Source organism: Myxocyprinus asiaticus, chromosome 31, assembly GCF_019703515.2.
Source record: "Myxocyprinus asiaticus isolate MX2 ecotype Aquarium Trade chromosome 31, UBuf_Myxa_2, whole genome shotgun sequence".
Classification (NCBI taxonomy): domain Eukaryota; kingdom Metazoa; phylum Chordata; class Actinopteri; order Cypriniformes; family Catostomidae; genus Myxocyprinus; species Myxocyprinus asiaticus.
In genome coordinates this window covers 23,442,268-23,461,665 of record NC_059374.1, presented here as the reverse complement: position 1 = coordinate 23,461,665, position 19,398 = coordinate 23,442,268, and the positions used below count along the sequence as shown (strand labels likewise).

General features: G+C 36.7%; 1 protein-coding gene across 1 annotated transcript; it reads right to left on the bottom strand.

Annotated features, from left to right (window-relative positions):
- Window positions 1-619: 619 nt before the first annotated feature.
- On the bottom strand, window positions 620-14,334 carry LOC127422070 (high affinity cGMP-specific 3',5'-cyclic phosphodiesterase 9A-like). The gene is made up of 19 exons (XM_051665420.1): window positions 14,266-14,334; window positions 11,557-11,627; window positions 11,282-11,359; window positions 11,148-11,191; window positions 9,659-9,713; window positions 9,483-9,553; window positions 8,867-8,954; window positions 8,645-8,726; window positions 8,454-8,528; window positions 8,239-8,325; window positions 6,789-6,893; window positions 6,621-6,703; window positions 6,271-6,427; window positions 5,521-5,634; window positions 4,677-4,781; window positions 4,069-4,197; window positions 3,763-3,864; window positions 2,367-2,435; window positions 620-1,721 (listed from the first exon to the last, which is right to left on the bottom strand). Exons 1-18 carry the CDS (start codon window positions 14,332-14,334, stop codon window positions 2,394-2,396), a joined length of 1,557 nt encoding a protein of 518 aa, XP_051521380.1. The 3' UTR covers window positions 620-1,721; window positions 2,367-2,393.
- Between the last annotated feature and the right edge of the window lie 5,064 nt (window positions 14,335-19,398).

Below are 19,398 nucleotides of genomic sequence, written 5' to 3'. Positions count from 1 at the left end.
TAACGAATAGAATGCAGGTGTCTCAAGACATGTTTTTAAAAGTTGAATTATTTTTAACCTGATACAACATCTAAAAAACGTGGCACTCCTGTGCAAGGTTCTGAAAAAACAGGGATGCAGCACAACGGTTCAAGATGTCCGTCTAGTGCAGTACTATTCAACTGGCTGCCGCGGGCCAGTTCTGGCCCATTTGAAATTTTCAATGGCCCACCTGAAGTTGTCAGTTGTCTTAGGGGCTGTTCACACTGAACTTCTTTTGTTTTTGTTCATGTTGTTTTTCAATTGTTTTCCTATGTAAACTTGAGCTAGATGCACGTTGCGACACTTCTCAATGTTTTTACAGTGTCTTGTGCAAGAGCACCGCATTTTTTATACTCTTTCAGAGGTTGCGCTACGAATGATCATTATCCATCATTTTGACGGAATGGGAAGATTAAAGAACTAAAATCATGGCCGACTGATAAGCGTGAGTTTGGAGCAACAGAAAAGTTCTGTTCATTAATTTGGTCAAGAAAACATTTGATTTGAAAAGACAAAAGTTGATATTATTGCATATATTACAAATGTACATTTGTGTAACTTTGGATGCAACTTCTCCAACAATAACAAATTCACTGTTGTTGTTTAATACAATTTTTATTATCAGTCTTAATTGTTCTCTCTGTTATTGTCATTTTGAAAGCACTTTTTAGATATCTCTTTTTTTTCTCCAGAATTTTCTGCTTGAAAATATTTCTCGTGAAATCGTTAAAGCTATGAACACAGATGTTTTATTTATATAGTAAACAAATATAATAGACCTACTATAACATGATATCTGGTAGAAGCTTTATGTTAAAACATTCTTGGCCCGCTTGCATCAGAGATTTTTTTCCATCTGGCCCACTTGTCGATGAAGTTGAATAGCCCTGGTCTAGTACATGTTTACATAGAAAAACAATAAAAAAACAGCGCAGATGGACACAAAAATGTGTTCGGTGTGAACGGACCGAAACTGTATAATTCTTTGAAGACATTCTAAGACAAATTATTAGACAAAAAAAAAAAAAAGTCTCCATGAGAAATAATGTAAAAATAATTTACAGGTGGTTTGGAACATTTACGAATTGCTATAGGAGTTCTTATGTATCCTAAAAGACTGATATTATGGTTTATAGTGGTATTGTATATCACCACAAAAACCACCTATAAATGTGAACTTGAGTGTTTTAGAGGAACTCATGGGAGAACAGCTTGACAATAGATTGGTATTATATTTTGCTGACATTTGATAATGATCAAAACATATTTCCAAAGGTACTAGTTAGTTCTCAAAAGATATATGTCATGCTGTAACCTGGTATCATAACTGCTTTGGGAGCACAAACCTTTTAGATGACTACATACTACGTAGATGCAATAGAAATAAAATTTCACCATTCATTGCTAAAGATAGAAAAAAATAAAAATGTATAACAACAAACAAAATCAGAACTTCAGTAATAAATAAATGCCCTTTTCAGCCAGAAAGGCTTTATAATTGATTGATGACAAAGAGAAAGAATCAGACCAGCCTCGCATTTTGATACCATGTAGCATAAGGAAGCGACTCCTGATTTCATAAGTTGATTAGATGACCCTTTGGATTCAGTGGGCAAACGCCAGCCCAGCGTCAGAGCTTTCACAGATCCTCAAACTGGAACTTGATTCACACAGTGCAGATAGGTCGATAAATGAGACCCCTGAAATTACACATGAAAACAGATCAGCCACTTGAACCAAAAAGCCCTTTGATTTACATCTTACAATTAAAGGAACCAAAGGACCAAAACTTTGAAGCTCCAAAAAGCATATAAAGGCAGCATAAAAGTAATCCATAGTTGTTTAATCCTTGTCTTCTATAGCGATCCTATCGGTTTTGGGTGAGAGCAGACAATGTAACTCCTTTTTCACAATAAATCTTGACATCTGCAGTCTCCTTGGTGGTCATGATTTCAAGCTCGATTACACTTCCTAATGCCATCTAGCACTCTGCACATGCATCAAGCACTAGGAAGTGTAATGGAGCTGATGGTCTGTTCTCACCAAAAATGCATTAGAACCCTTAAGAAGACATGGATTAAACCACAGGAGTCTTATGTATTACTTTTATGCTGCCTTTATGTGTTTTTTGGAGCTTCAAAGTTTTGGTCACCATTCACTTGCATTGTATGGACCTACAGAGCTGAGATAAAAGTTATAAGAAAGAAAGTCATACACATTTGGGATGGTATGAGGGTGAGTAAATGACGAGAGACATTTTCTTTTTGCATGAACTATTCCTTTAAATGTGTTTATGGGGAAAAAAGCACACCACACTCAGTGTATGGTGTATAAAGTATACTTACGTGGAACCATTCAGCTTGCAGTAGTGCTTATTTCTTCTTCCCTCCTAATGACATATTTTCAGTTTTTTTCTTCTGCGCCTCAATGAACAAAATACACACCTTTATGTTAGCAAAATGGGGCTCCATTGATAATCTGCGATAATCCCAAACAGTTGCACACTGAATCACTGCATGTACATTTGACTAAAATGTTTCAAACACATATCTTTACAGGCAAACACCCAAAAATCTGAAAGCAGCACTATTTGTGTAACGTTTTGTGTCATCTTAGGTCCAATCCAACCACTACAGTTTATCAGGAAAGCTATCCTATATTCTAGATTATATCCTGATATAAAGTCAGTAGAAGGCCCGCATTGAATCGGCTCCTACTGAACTCCAGAATATTCAGTCTTTTGTTTAATTTGATAATAATAATGTAGTATTTTCAGCTCAGTTTAACACATTTTTATCATGTTTAAACCCATTCCACAGGTTTTTCCCCAAAGTCAGCAAAGAAAATGCTTAAAGAAAGTCTGCAGATTCCATCTGGGCCTAGTCATTGGTAACTTTTAACAACATTACTATCAACTAATTTACATATAAAATCTGGAAAGCTATTTATCCTGTCATGTAATTCACAGAAGGTAGTCTATACTGTATATACACCGATCAGCCACAACATTAAAACCACCTGCCTAATATTGTGTAGCTCCCCCTCATGCCACCAAAACAGCGCCAACCCGCATCTCAGAACAGCATTCTGAGATGACATTCTTCTCACCACAATTGTACAGAGCGGTTATCCAAGTTACTGTAGACTTTGTCAGTTCGAACCAGTCTGGCCATTCTCTGCTGACCTCTCTCATCACTCAAATTAGCCATCTGGTACCAACAATCATGCCACACTCCAAATCACTGAGATCACATTTTTTTCCCCATTCTGATGGTTGATGTGAACATTAACTGAAGCTCCTGACCCGTATCTGCATGATTGATTGTTGGTGCCAGATGGGCTGGTTTGAGTATTTCTGTAACTGCTGATCTCCTGGGATTTTCACACACAACAGTCTCTAAACTTTACTCTGAATCATGCCAAAAACAAAACCATCCAGTGAGCGGCAGTTCTGTGGACGGAAATGCCTCGTTGATGAGAGATGTCAACAGAGAATGGCCAGACTGGTTACTCAGTAAGTCTGTGGTAACTCAGATAACCGCTTTGTACAATTGTGGTGAGAAGAATATAATCTCAGAATGCTGTTCTGAGATGCGGGTTGGCGCTGTTTTGGTGGCACGAGGAGGACCTACGCAATATTAGGCAGGTGGTTTTAATGTTGTGGATGATCGATGTAGAATATACTGTAGGTGAAAAGCAACAAAGAGGCCACGACTATGAATGATGTCAAAAAACAGGAGCATTTACCTCGGTCATGGCATCGTCAATTTGCTTTAGCTCCTCGTAGTGGTCTCGTGAGTCTCTGAGAGGCTGCACCATAATCTCTTCAATCTGAGGGAAGAGCTGAGAGACAAAAACAAACATTCACACCTACATATTCAACATTGTAGATGATACAACATGATGTATTTCAATCATGTCATCATTTATGGTTTGACTGACTTTAAATATTCATATACAGGTATAAGATAATATATATATTATTATTATACAGTATATACAGATATTAGGTAATATAGATATTTCTTCAGAACGTGTCTCATATACCTTCATGACAGTTTCAAACATGGGGATAAGGACAAACTTAATGAAGCCAATCTGTGCCGTGGGTTTTGTCACTTTTTCTCTGTCCATGAAGGGTGCCACAGGAAGCCCCTCCGATTTCTCTCGATCACTCTGAACAAAGACAATGGTTTTAAGTTCATTTCTGCTTGCTTTGAGGTCAGCTATATGCTAGTGTTCTCCTACAAGTTGACAAAATGAACTTTTAGCAATGTTTTCTTTTTTTTTTTTTTTTACACATTTTCTTTTCTGGGAAAAAGAACCAAAAATATTGATGACTCATACTGCTCTCACTCATTTTGCCCAATAATGTTCTCTAGAATGAGAATGTCCCTTCCCCTAATTATACCAGTACTTCTGACTAGCAATAGAAAGTAGCAAATTATGTTCATGACTGTGACGTAACCCTTAGGCTAATGACTGTTTAAAAAAACTGTCTGCCTAAAACAAGGAATGGGCCCTTCGATGTCCCATCCCAAACTTCCTGTTTCAATCATAAATACGTCAACACACTGAAAATGAAAAAACTTGACAAGCGCAAAGTTATCACATTGATAACTTTAAATTAGTGAGCCATTAGTATACATCAGAACCTGCATGAAGTATTCCTCCAGCAGACAGTCCACCCACGGCTCTGCCACCTCTGTGGGCCTGACCTCATTGGAAATGTCACAGCATTTGATTAAGACCATCTTCATCTGAAAATATAACAGGGGAACATGAAAACCCCATTTACACCTGGTTTTACTGTAAGAGGCGTTTCGGAAGATCGGATCACAAAAACCACATATGGAGGTAGTCGAAAACACATGTGACCACATTGCATATGTGGTGTAAACACTTATCCCTCCTGAATGCGTCCTGGACAGCAGTGAGTGAAGCACCAGCCCTCACGCGAATGCACATACAAGCACAAGAACTTCACAGATCTTCTTTTGTGTGTCTTATATCAACATGCAGTGACGCAGATGACAAGCACACACATCTTAAGCTCAGGTTAATACGGGTACTCCACTAAAACAACGGATAATTCTGCTCGAAATGTTGCGTTTGTGCTTAGATTGAATTTCAACTGCATCTACGAGAAACAGCGTGCTGGTATTATTAGTACTTTCTTTGTCTTTTATGACTTTTATTATCATGCAGTAGCACACTGACAAAGTAATTGATGTAAGTCCACTCGAAATCCAAACACAAGTGGTCACAGGAGATGGCAGGTGTAAACAGTGATGTGTCTCGCTGACCACATGTGATCGGATCACCCGAGACACATCTTAATACCAGGTGTAAATGCGGTCAAAGAGTGGGTCAACAAATCTTTACCTGTCAAACTGCCAAATGCCATCTACACCAAACCAAAACCAAAACCAAACAAAGGTCTTATCGCACTGTGTTGTGTTCACTGCTGATTTATGCCATGTGGTGTTCAGTACATACAGAGGTCACATGCTCCTCGTTGGTGAAGTCAAAGTTGTCCACTTTGTGCTTAAATGATTCCAGAATTTCACCATGCCTAGCCATGTCAGTCGCCAAAATCAGAGTGATGATAGCCTGCGAATAAATATTCATTTAACACAAATACGTAACATTCATTGTAAAAAAGCTGGCTTAGATTGTAAATTAAAGGGATAGTTCAGCCAAAAAATTAAATGATCTCATCATTTACTCACCCTCATGCCATCCCAGATGTGTATGACTTTCTTTCTTCTGCTGAACACAAAGATTTTTTAGAAGAATATCTCAGCTCTGTAGGTCCATACAATGCAAGTGAATGGTGGCCAGAACTTTGAAGCTCCAAAAATCACATAAAAGTAATCCACAGGACTCCAGTGGTTAAGTCCATGTCTTCAGAAATGATATGATAGATGTGGGTGAGAAACAGATAAATATTTATGTCCTTTTTACTATAAATCTCCACTTTCACTTTCTTTCACATTTTGAAAGTGAAAGGGAAATTGGAGATATATGGTATAATTTTTTTTTTTTTTTTTACTTAAATATTGATCTGTTTCTCACCCAAACAGAGCTGAAATATTCTTCTAAAAATCTTTGTTTGTGTTCTGCAAAAGAAAGAAAGTCATACACACGGATGACATAAGGGTGAGTAAATTATTAGAGAATTTATATTTTTTGGGTGAACATAAATGGCGGACATTTCATGGCTGTTCTAGGGAACAACAGGTGTACCTGTCGAATCTGTTTAAAGGCATCAGGGTCCACGTTGGCAAATATGTTACACTCAGGCAGTGAGAGTATCTGGAAGGCCACAGCGCAGTGATGGTTCTCCAGGGGAGATATGTCATTGTAGCGCACAGCCAGCTCAGTGCGAGCATTGATCTGATACCTGTCAAAGGACAGCCACTGAACATGCTAGATTATCGCGTTATATGTCAAGCCAATGATTACTAAGATAAATGGCAAAGATGTATGACTGTAAAATTGACATAGCAAATGTGGAGGAAAATACCTGGGTACACCTGTATGGTTTTTATAAGAACTAACTTGAGAACATAATGACACAGAAGCGAGGATCTTACGTGTTGTTGTATCCAGGGTGGTCCAAGTCATGACACACTGCAGCAGTCATTAAAATGCCCAAATCTGTCAGCGAAAGCTTTTCCTGGAGGCCACACACACAGCGATCCACTTTTACTGTCCCAGAGTAATTGCAGTGCTAATTGCCATGTATGTAAGAGAGTTCTCACCTGGAGGTTGCAGAGGTGGATCATGCCATACATCATCTGACTCACGCAGAAACAATGGCGAAAATTATGGAAGGGGTTGGTACGGTAATTTTCTTGAATGCCCAGCTGAGAATATATAAATAGAATTAGCAAAATTAAAGCTATAATGCGTTAAGCTGGTAATTTATTTCAAGTGGAAAATTTTAGAATTTCAGTTTAAGTTAACAAATTTTTTAAGGGGTCATATAATGATGAATCAAAACTTCCTACCCAGTCCAAAAAGAGCATTTATTGGAACTAAGCTGCCAATACAACTCATTCCGACATTAGTGACTGCAGCAAAATGCTGTTGCTCATTTCATATGCAAGGAGGGCGTTTACATCTTAAAGGGATAGTTCACCCAAAAAAATGAAAATGATCTCATTATTTACTCACCCTCATGCCATCCCAGATGTCTATGACTTTGTTTCTTCTGCTGAACACAAACAAAGATTTTTAGAAGAATATCTCAGCTCTGTAGGTCCATACAATACAAGTGAATGGGTCACAACATTTTGAAGCTCCAAAAAGCACATAAACACAGCCTAAAAGTAATCAATAAGACTTCAGTGGTTAAATCTATATCATATATCTTCAGAAGCAATATGATAAGTGTGGGTGAGAAACAGATCAATAAAAATGAAAGTGGAAATTGATAGTAAAAAGGACTTAAATCCACTGTCGTATGGATTACTTTTTTGCTGCCTTTATGTCCTTTTGGAGCTTCAAAATTTGCCCATTCATTTGCATTGTATGGACCTACAGAGCTCAAATATTCTTCTAAAAATCTTTGTTTGTGTTCAGCAGAAGAATGAAAGTCATAAACATCTGGGATGAGTAAATTATGAGAGAATTTTCCTTTTTGGGTGCACTATCCCTTTAAGGCCGAAGCGTACTCTATGCAAGTACGTGAACGCAGACGCATATAGTGACACAAGATCGATATTGTGCGTTGTTGAGAATGACATAGCTGCAGGCAGAGCCCCAAAAAGAGGCGAGAGCTCCAAATCACCAGCAAAGATTTAGGGAGTCCCTAGCCTGACCTAACCCTTTCCCTAATCCAAGTAGTAGTAACGCCCCCTTTGGAGTTGGCACAACACACTTTTGGAGTAATCCGGCCACTCTTTTGGAGATTCCGCCCCCATTTGGAGATCCTCGGCCTGCAGCTATACTTGGAGAGGTTGTGTTCCAAAGTGAGTTAGACTGCAATTTATAATACAATGCAAGTATGTGTTGCATTCTCAACATTGCCACAAGGGGCGCAGTAGTTGTCCGCTTCTACTGTGAGTTTTCTCTTTCAAGTCATCTACTGGCATGTAGGAGCAACAGTTTGAAGACAATATTGCTATGCAAGTAAAGTCAAGTCAGTATATTTATAGCAACTTACCTAAATAATTACACATCCTTTAAGATTATATTCCATTGTCTTACCAGCCAGCGTTTGAGAGTGATAGGGTTCATGTTAAACTCCTTCACAAGACCTAAGTCATGATACATATACTCTAGGCAGCTCAGCATCTGAAAAATACACACAGTAAAGTCACTATCAAATATCTATCAAAGCGGAAATGTGAATATATGAAAATGAGAAGCGGCCCAAAAATCATTGAATCTCTAAATGTTTTTATTCTACCAAGCCGACTAACTTCATTGTGCTCCCAATGCCAGATATCAAAGGTTGGTTTCTTCAGAGCTTCAATGGTCTCTTGAGAAAGTGTGTACTGAGGAAATCAAGACAGGGTTTGCAAAAGTAATGCCATTTAAACAAGACAATCAGTGAGTTCTCCCCCAGAGTACATTATTCAGTCATAGAAAGTTTAAAAAAAATGTAAAGCACCTTTGGGTAGCTGGGCACGTCACGTCTAGGAGTTAATTTCTTTCCATCGTCTGAAAAATTATACTTGCACGTACAATTCACTCTGAAAAGAAAGTGAAGTAGTAGTCATTTTTTTGTGTTTCTTGTTTGAAAATAAGCCTCGCCTAACTGCCTTGATGGCCACTTTAAACGGATAAGCAGATAGACTGTAAAGCATGCGTTGATTTAATTGGAAAGCATTACCTTCCTCCTGCTCTGGACGTCATCTCATCTCGCAGCTTCTTCAGGTCATTTTTGCACTTTTCAATCTCCACAACCTTCAAACCTTCCACTGTAGAGAAGATGAAGAAAATGTGAGAGATGATTGCATGTACAAAACTCGCCACAAAAATGCTAGGGTGTTGCCAGGCATTACTATGCTGTTGCAAATGTGTGCAATGCAGTTGTTAGGAAGTTCTGGGTTGCTAGTGTTTCTAGGTGGTTGCTAAAGTGTTCTGGGTAGTTGGTACTAGGTGTCTGTGATATTCTGGTCCCTAGATTGGAAGCCTATTCATAAGTCTGAGCACTTGGAAAATTAATAGCATACCTTGCCTCAACAAGACACACAATTTAAGGTATCATTCATTAAGCACAGAGGTGCTGGATGAGTAACACCCTGAAGTTAAATACTTAGGGTAATGGGTTTGTTTACATCCCAGGGGTTGTTAATGCTAGCATACACAACTACTAATATTAATACAAAACAAGACAAAACGAATATCTTATGATCACTGTGTCTTTCTATCAAACAATGTCAAGCACATGATGAGCATTTGTAGATGAGAGCAAACAGTCAAACTTTAACATTACCAATACATACATTCTACTTTCTTCTCCAGCATAGCCAGTCTGTTGGTCACTTCCATTTTCAGTTCATTGATTTTGAATGCTCTGTGTAGCAGAAGAAAATGATAATTTGGCCTGGTTTCAGCACAGAATTATTGCAGGGATTGTTCATTCATCTCCTATCCATGGGAAAACAAACATGTCTGTTACCTGCTGAATTGCTCTGCTACCTGTGAGAGCACATTTTGAAACATATCTTCCTTTTCTGTGGAGTTAAATACACAGGCTGTAAATCAAGGCAGAGTAACTCTTGGCTCAAAACAGTGGTATTGTTGTTAATGAAAACAAAGATGAAAACTATGTGTTTATATATATATATATATATATATATATATATATATATATATATATATATATATATATATATATATATATTGTTAGCTGAAACAAAAATAAGAACTAACACTAAATAATAAAAATTATCACGAATTAAAGGATTAGTTCACGCAAAAATAAAATTTCTCTCATGATTGACTCACCTTTAAGCCATCTCAGATGTGTATGTCTTTCCTTCTTCAGCAGAACCGAAATGAAGATTTTCATAAGCACATTTCAGCTTTATGTCCATACAATGCAAGTAAACAGGTGCCATCAGGCTGCTGGCTGTTTGACGGTTCAAAAGGCATATTTAGGCAGCATAAAAGTAATCCACACGACTCCAGTCGATCCATTAATGTCTTCTGAAGAACAGCGGAATGAATGACAACATCCCAGCACTGGCCGGAAGTAACTATATTAAGTTAAAAACATTTTAATTATCGATTTGTTTCTTGCACAAACATATTGATTTGTTTCAGAAGACATTAATGGATCGACTGGAGCCGTGTGGATTACTTTTATGCTGCCTAAATATGCCTTTTGGACCGTCAAACAGCCAGCAGCCTGATAGCACCTGTTTACTGTGTATGGACATACAGAGCTGAAATGTGCTTATAAAAATCTTCATTTAGGTTCTGCTGATGAAGGAAAGACATACACATCTGGAATGGCTTAAAGGTGAGTAAATCATGAGATAATTTTCATTTTTGGGTGAACTATTCCTTTAAATATTTATATGTTTCTCACCAACACCTATCATATCACTTTTAAGATATAGATTTAACCGCTGGTGTCTTATGGATTACTTTTATGCTGCCTTTATGTGCCTTTTGACGCTTCAACATTTTGGTACCCATTGACATTTCTGAATTTTTGGGTGAACTATTCCTTTAAGTTTATCTTTTGATATGCAATATATTAAACAATTTTAAACACTGACAACCCGCCTTCATTAAACATGAAAATGCCATTAGATAGAAAACACTAGATGACACTGAAAAATGTAAAAAATATCTACATGATATCAGTTAATGCACTAACTCTGGCAGCCAAATTTACTGAAACAAAATAAAACAAAACTGAAACTATAAAATAGGGAAAATCTAAAACTAAACGATAAGTAACAGGGTGAAACTAAATGAAAGCTAAAGTGAACTGACAAGACAAATTAAATAATAAGAGCATTAAAATACATTTAAAATTAAAAACTAGAATAATCCTGGCTGGAAACATTAGTATGAGGAAATGGAGATCTAGTGATCTAAAGGTCATACGTAAGAGCCAAACACAGTGAAAAAAAGTGTAAGATGATATATGTTACCCCCCAACTGGCCAGCAGATAAAGGAATGACTTTGTACAGGGAGCTGAAAGGACAGAATAGGATCATTAACTAAGAGATCAAAATGAAAATTAACATAATTCTTTCTACAAACAAGAGCAAAGCTGCTTTTTACTTGCGGGAGTTGGTGGGCATTGTGGGATCAATGGACACAAGAGCCCCTTCAGGGTCCACCATCATTATAGCTGTGTTCCTATAGAGAGGAGGAATAAAACAGAAACTGAAATGAAATTCTGTGGATTTACTAAACATCTGACACTGAGCTGTTTTCTCAGGTACAGTGCCCGAGCATCATGTACACAAAAGAGAACTCCATTTTTGATCAATGTAGGTTTTCAAGATGGAGTGGTGTTAGTTAGTGGTGAAATTACAGTGATATACTGTACAGACCTGGGGGTGTTGGAGGAGGAACACAGAAGTTCCTTGATGTCACATGGGCTGCAGTGACGACTAAACAGCACCTACACAAGAGGACAAATAAGGGTGTGTCAGCTGTAAAAGAGCTGTATTTGTTGTCGTACATGTATGTAGTACAATAGGTGAACAGCAGACTCAAGCTATTACACTCTAACACACTATCATACTGCAAAACTCAAACATGTATTCTGAGATATGTTTGTACTTGACTTAAAATACCATTGAAAATGACATGGGATTTAAAAAACACCTTACTTCATTAAAGGAATAGTTCACCCAAAAATGAAAATTCTCTCATCATTTACTCACACTCATGCCATCCCAGATGTCAAAGACTTTTAAAAGAATATCTCAGCTCTGTAGTTCCTTACAATGCAAGTGAATGGGTACCACAATTTTGAAGCTCTAAAAGCATATAAAAGCAGAATAAAAGTATCCATATGAGTAAAATTCATATCTTCAGAAGTGATATAATAGATGTGGGTGAGAAACAGATCAATACTTAAGTCCTTTTTTACTATGAATCTCCCTTCTCATTTTCACATTCTTCTTTTGTTTTTGGTGGTTCACATTATTCATGCATGTCGCCACCTACTGGCCAGGGAGGAGAATTTATAGTAAAGAGGACTTAAATATTGATAGCTGTTCCCACACCTATCATATTGCTTCTGAAGACATGGATGAAACCTCTGGAGTCGTATGGATTTCTTTTATGCTGCCTTTATTTGCTTTTTGGAGCTTCAAGATTTTGGTATCCATTCACATGGATTGGATATCTTCTTCTAAAAATCTTCATTTGTGATCAGCAGAAGAAAGAAAGTCATACACATATGGGATGGCATGAGGGTGAGTAAATGATGAGAGAATTTTTTATTTTTGGATGAACTATCCCTTTAAGTCTCCTAACCTGAACTACTGTATAAAAGAGCAGCCTCTGAGCGAAAAAATTTGATTCTAAATATGAATGGTTTAAGCATTATTTATAAAAGAAAAATGGCAGTTTTGATGGTATTGATGAGTATATTAATTGAATGAAGAATAAGGTGGTGCAGCAGATGCAGGTGTGGTAGACAGGCTCCGATCGGTAGCAGATTGTGTACTACAGTAGCCATATGTCCACTTGGCGTCTCTGACTGAACTTAGCATGTTGTGTGAGCTTCACGATAGCACTGATAAAGTTCTGCCACATAAAATTGTACACATGTAATGAGTAAGAAAATTAATCTATTATTTCTATATGGAGTAAGAGTCTTATTAATTGTTCTTCAGACAATGGGAAAATGACTCTGGGAAACACAATGCAGAAAACAATTATGGTCGTCAAGTGTCACAACAGCATGTATTGTCAGTTACACCTGTGGAACACGTCATCTTGAGCTGTATTTTTAACCTGTGCACATTGACTTTCCTGCACTCTTTTTGACAGCCAAACTGCTTAACATCTTGTTCAGTGGCTTTGATTCAGAAATACGGAGCATATGATTTGGCTTATGTGCATTAGAGACTGTAAAAAAAGGATTTTGATCAAACTGAATAAAGACTGTGATTTAGATGGATCACATTCTCCTTGGCTATCTGATACTGGAAAAAATAACAGAAAAAAACAAAAAAGTATTTGTAAGTGTTGAAGTGGTGAAAAATTCAACATAACAAAAAATATTATATATATATATATATATATATATATATATATATATATATAGAATCATTTAATGAGTAAAAAATACTAGCATATTTCAAATGCTTCATTATTATAATCTTTGTCATCTCAAGCATCCCTACTGTGTATATGTCAACGAGAAAAACATTTTGGGGCTCAGTAATTATACACAGCTTCATGTCATTTTCAAAATGCAACTCTGAGCACCCTTATCGACTGTTCTTTAGATTAAAGGAATAGTTCACCCAAAATGCTCTCATCATTTATTCACCATCATACATCCCAGATGTATATGACTTTCTTTCTTCTGCTGAACATAAACAAAGATTTTTAAAGAATATTTCAGCTCTGTAGGTCCATACAATGGAAGTGAATGGTGACCAGATGTTTGTAGCTCCAAAAATCACTTTAAGGCCACAGAAAAGTAATCCATAAGTCTCCAGTTGTTAAATCCATACAAGTGATACATGATAGGTGTGGGTGAGAAACAGATAAATATTTAAGTACAATTTATTACTATAAATCTCCACTTTCACTTTCACCCACACCCTTCATGTATCGCTTCTGAAGATACTGTAAGGATTTAACAACTAGAGACTTATGGATTACTTTTCTGTGGCCTTAAAGTGATTTTTGGAGCTACAAACATCTGGTCACCATTCACTTCAATTGTATGGACCTACAGAGCTGAGATATTCTTCTAAAAATCTTTGTTTGTTTTCAGCAGAAGAAAGTCATACACATCTGGGATGGCATGAGTTTGAGTAAATGATGAGAGAATTTTCATTTTGGATGAACAATCCCTTTAAGCAAACTACATAAAAAAATATAAATAAATAAATAAAAAAAAATACATAGAGACTGGTGAGGTATTCAACAACACAGCAGTATTTTATGATGCACAGCAGTCAGTTATATTTAACTTAGCCTTGATTTCGGATGCAACAATGATGTTAACCAATAATCTGCAACTAAGATTTTGAATTCTGGTAAACATGTGTCCATTTAAACATGATGCTCACCTTCTGCACTTTGCCATCTACGTCCAGGTAGATGGTTTTAGGGGCATTGGAGGAGAAACCAGATCCCATGCTGACAGTCTCACCAAGAGAATTAACTATGTGTGCCCCCTTTCTTCTGTCCAGGTATCACTAACCAAGAGCAAAACCACCTAAGACAAATGTTCAAACGGTGTACCACACAAGACTTCCTCTGCAAATAAACGTTTAATCAAATAGAAAGACATTTATTGAACCCTGTAGTCTTGGAACTGGCAATCAAATATTTAGTGACTGTAGCATCAGAACTACAACACAGAGCAATAGATGTGTCCATTGTTGGGCTTTTTACACTTGTGTGTAATCCTGGGTTATCTCATTAAATGTTTCACAATATTCATAATTTACCTAGGGTTAGTGACTCACATAGAGTTTATTTGAATTCTAAAAATGCAAAAAGTTTTCTGATAGATTTAGGTTTAGGCTATGGGTAAGGGTTAGTAAATAGTTATTATAATTAGCTTAATATAAAAACAGTGTAAACGTGTGTGTGGAACATTTTATGTATTCCATAAAATTTGTACTCTAGGTCTAGTTAATTATTGTAATTATTCAGATGGAGAAATTATTTTTTATGAACTGGTTAAACTGAAGTATTTGCTATGGAAGCCCTGAACCACAAGTTGAAAAAAATAAAATAAATAAATTAACTAGGTGATTTTTTTTAGGTGTCTTAGTGCCCTACAATGTCCTAAAGTGTTTTATTTTTCTCTGATTTTTTTTTTCTCTCAATGCACAAAGTGTGTTTTTTTATACGGTTTCAAAAATAAGTCATCATAGAGGAAATAAAGGAATTCCCCTAAGTCAACTCCAGGTGGCAAATATTGACGCTTCGGAAAAAAATATGTTAATTTCTTTAAACACTGATGGATATTATATACAATAATTTTATTTACTCTTCAATTACTCTCAAACACGTAATTTCATTTCATGGCAAACAGACACAGACTTTCTTGGAAAGTGTCTAAAGATAAGTGGAGACAGCCTTGTGGCAGGCTATATTTATTTCTGACCATGTCATTTAATCTGTGTGTAATTAAATGCTTCTGTTCATAGCATTGCTGATTGAATGTTTGAGTCAGAAAATAACAATCTTGCCTGAGCAGTGTCAGCAGTTCCCCGTTCTTCTCATGTGCAGGCAGCAGACGCTCACCGTCCCAGGTGCTTAATGGAGACAAATCGAGTGAGTGAGCAGGGGAAACCTGGGGGTATTGAAGGACCCTGAATATAATTGTCACTCTCCACTGTTGTCGAGGGGAACAGTAACTATGGTGAAAAAGTGCCCAACCCCCTTGATGTATGTTGTAATCATTTAATTTAGTAGACTTAGGCTTTTGTTATCCCTTGCACTTATTTTAACAGTGCACCCTGGAGTTTATGTCTGAAAAAAATATGCCTCTTTGTATCCAATGCGGCATTGTTAAAACTTGAACTTGATAAGATTTGTGGGTCTTCAGTGGAGTAAAATAATGCCCTACTTCCAGCATTTTCTCTTTAATGGATAACAAGATCTCTAAGGTCAAATGAATGGTCTGTTTAATGGTATGCAATAACTTAAAGATACAGTGGTGTCAAGGCGTCTGTGACCACATAGAAAATTTGTCATTTAGAGAAGTTTTCTGATTTTCTGATATATATTTGTATGTATCGGCATATCCTTACAGATAACATTTTAATTATTCATTTTGGCTTTAGTACAATAACAATATGAAAGCTAATTATTTAAATATTTTTTATAATATCACACTTAAATTCTCTGGTCTTTATACACAAAAATAGAAAGCGACCTTAATAGATTTGAGGAGGGGATCCTTCGTAAGGTGATTATCATATTTGGGGGTGGTTGGCATTAAAAAGTTTTAAGACCCCATATCTATATAATATATTTGTAACACGAAAAATTGGATTACATTAGAAAATATGCAAAATAGAAACATTTCCACTAGTGGTCTTTGGACCCCAGTGTATTTTTGCATGAAATTGTTTCAATTACTATGCATTGAGGAAGTAAGAAAGTAAGTGTGGGTAAATGAAATTCAATTTCTGTCACCATGATGAGCCTTACATTCTCATGTGTCCACTCAGACAGAGCAACAGATGTTTTGGTCAGCTGAGGAAAGAACAAGGGCTAGAACATAACCACTGTGGCCCTTCCGCTCTGTAATACATTAATTTAAACAATGTGCAATCTCAGAAACATTGGATCAAGAACATTATTAACATAAATTGAATTAAAATTAACATGTCAGGCTCAGTCAAGTCTGCAATGGAGTAATGACGTATTTGGCATGTGTGGCTAGATCATTAACAGCCCAAGCAAACATGGGATGGAAGTGTGAACAGTGGAAACAAGAGCAAACCTGTTCACAGCCTCCTTCATCTCTAATTTCATCCCTGTGGGGCCAGAAAGGCTTCCTATATCTTAATTCTCTGAGTCTCATGTGCCACTGACTACACTCCTCAGCGAAAAGATATTAGCAGCCCACCCAGAGGGGCTCTTTTGCTGACACAGGGGCACATTTTTGATGAGAGCACCAGACCTGGACAGATCATAATGTGCATGATAAGAGATGCAATTTTTCAGCTGGCCTGGTTGGGCTCTGCCAACTTTTTACTGGTCTGTTTGTTTTTCATCAACATTTTTGTGTCAGGATATAAAATTTGAATTTTTCATTTTCACATTTTTAGATCCCAGCTTAATATCTGAAAACACAATTAAAATAAACTTTTCATAGGTTTAATTCCACGAAAAGTGAACTGTGCCTATGTGGTGATTTCAGTCATTGAGATTTTTTTTTGGAGCAGCCCAGCCAGCCAGACATGGCAACATTGACTCAATCTATGGCATGAGTTTGCTGTGGGACTATCTGTTTCTTTGACCAATGGCAGACGGAGAGTGTATTCGGTAATCTGTTTGAAAACAATGTTTTTATGATAGTGTTGCAGAAATGACACACTTCAACTTAATTAGATTTTTAATTTGCAATCATAACTGGAAATTAAACAGCTATAATATTACTCCCTGACAGCTGGATCTACACAATGAATCGAATAACTATGATTACAATTACAACAAAATTTTGTATTTAATTTTGTATATGTTAATTACAAAATTAAATAAAAAATTTTGTTGTAATTGTAATCATAGTTATTATATTTTTTGCAGTGACTGTAGCCAGTCACAGACAGGTCTGTTGCTTACTTCTGAGTATTACTTATTTAAAATTTTTGCTTTGTTTTTTATGCTTCTAAGAAAGCATTGTTGACTTGCATTGTATGGACCTACAGAGCAGAGATATTCTTCTAAAAATCTTTGTTTGAGTTGAACAGAAGAAAGAAAGTCATACACTTCTGGGATGGCATGAGGATGAGTAAATGATGAGAGAATTTTCATTTTTGACATCTGAACCAATTGCAATTACAATATCAAGAGAAATAACAATCAGAAGACATTTAGGCAAAACTTCAACTAGGTAACCTTGGTAGCTTAGTGACATATTGCAACAATAATATTCAATATAAAGTATCACAGAAAAGCAAATGTTTAAGTTTGCAAGGCATAAAAAAAAAACAACAAAAAAACAAAAAACAAATACCAGTTGTGGCCAAAAATATTGGCACCCTTGGTAAATATGAGCAAAGAAGGCTGTGAAAAATATGTCTTTATTGTTTGCCCTTTTGATCTTTCATTCAAAATATTCACAAAAATCTAACTGTTAACTGAAGTAAACTAATTGAAAGGGGGGAAAAAATCTCACAATTAAATAAATATTTTTCTCCAAAACACGTTTGCCACAATTATTGGCACCCCTAGAAATTCTTATAATGTAAAATATAACTGAAGCATATTCCCATTCATATTTTACTTTTTTTTTTTCAGTACACCTGGGTGACAAGGAACATGAAATTGTTCAGCCATGACTTCCTGTTTCACATGGGTATAAATATGAGGTAACACACAGGCCAAGTCATCCATCACAATGGGTAAGACCAAAGAATAAAGTTATGATGTGCAGTAAAAGGATGTTGAGCTTCACAAAATGGGAATTAGCTATAAGAAAATAGTTAAAGCATTGAAAATACCCATTTCCACCATCAGGGCAATAATTAAGTGCCAATAAACTGGAGATGTTACAGCCTGAAAGAGGACGTGTATCTATATTGTCTCCACGCACGGTGAGGAGGATGGTTTGAGTGGCCAGAAATTCTCAAAGGATCACAGCTGGAGAATTGCAGGAATTAGTGGGGTCAGAAAGTCTCCAAAACTGCAATCAGACATCACCTACATCACCACAAGTTGTTTGGGAGGGTTTCAAGAAAAATCAGCAAACTCAAGCATATTCAGTCTGCCAGACACCACTGGAACTTCAAATGGGACCAGGTTCTATGGTCAGAAGAAACAAAAATAGAGCTTTTTGGCAGTAAATACCAGAGATGGGTTTGGTGCACACAGAGAGGTAGCCATATGGAAAGGTACCTCATGCCCACGGTTAAATATGGTGGTGGATCTTTAATGTTGTGGGGATGTTTTTATGCCAGAGGCTCTGGACATCTTGTTTGGATACATGGCATCATGGACTCTATCAAATACCAGCAGATAAAAAATCTAAACCTGATTGCCTCTGCCAGAAAGATTAAAATGGGCTGTGGTTGGATATTCCAACAGGACAATGATCCAAAACACACATCAATATCAACACAAAAATAGTTCACTGACCACAAAATGAAGGTTCTGCCATGGCCATCCCAGTCCCATGACCTGAACGCCATAGAAAACCTGTGGGGCGAACAGAAGAGAAGAGTCCACCACTGTGGACCTCAGAATTTGAAGGATCTGGATAGATTCTGTATGGAGGAATGGTCTCAGATCCCTTGCCATGTGTTCTCCAACCTTATTAGGCATTATAGGAGAAGACTCAGAGCTGTTATCTTGGCAAAGGGAGGTTGCACAAAGTATTGAATAAAAGGGTGCCAATAATTGTGCCATACATATATTTGACAAAAATATTTGTGTTTTGATAGAACTTGTGTTGTGTTTGGAATTGTTTGATATCTATTTTAGGATAGATTTTTGTGAATATTTTGAATGAAAGACCA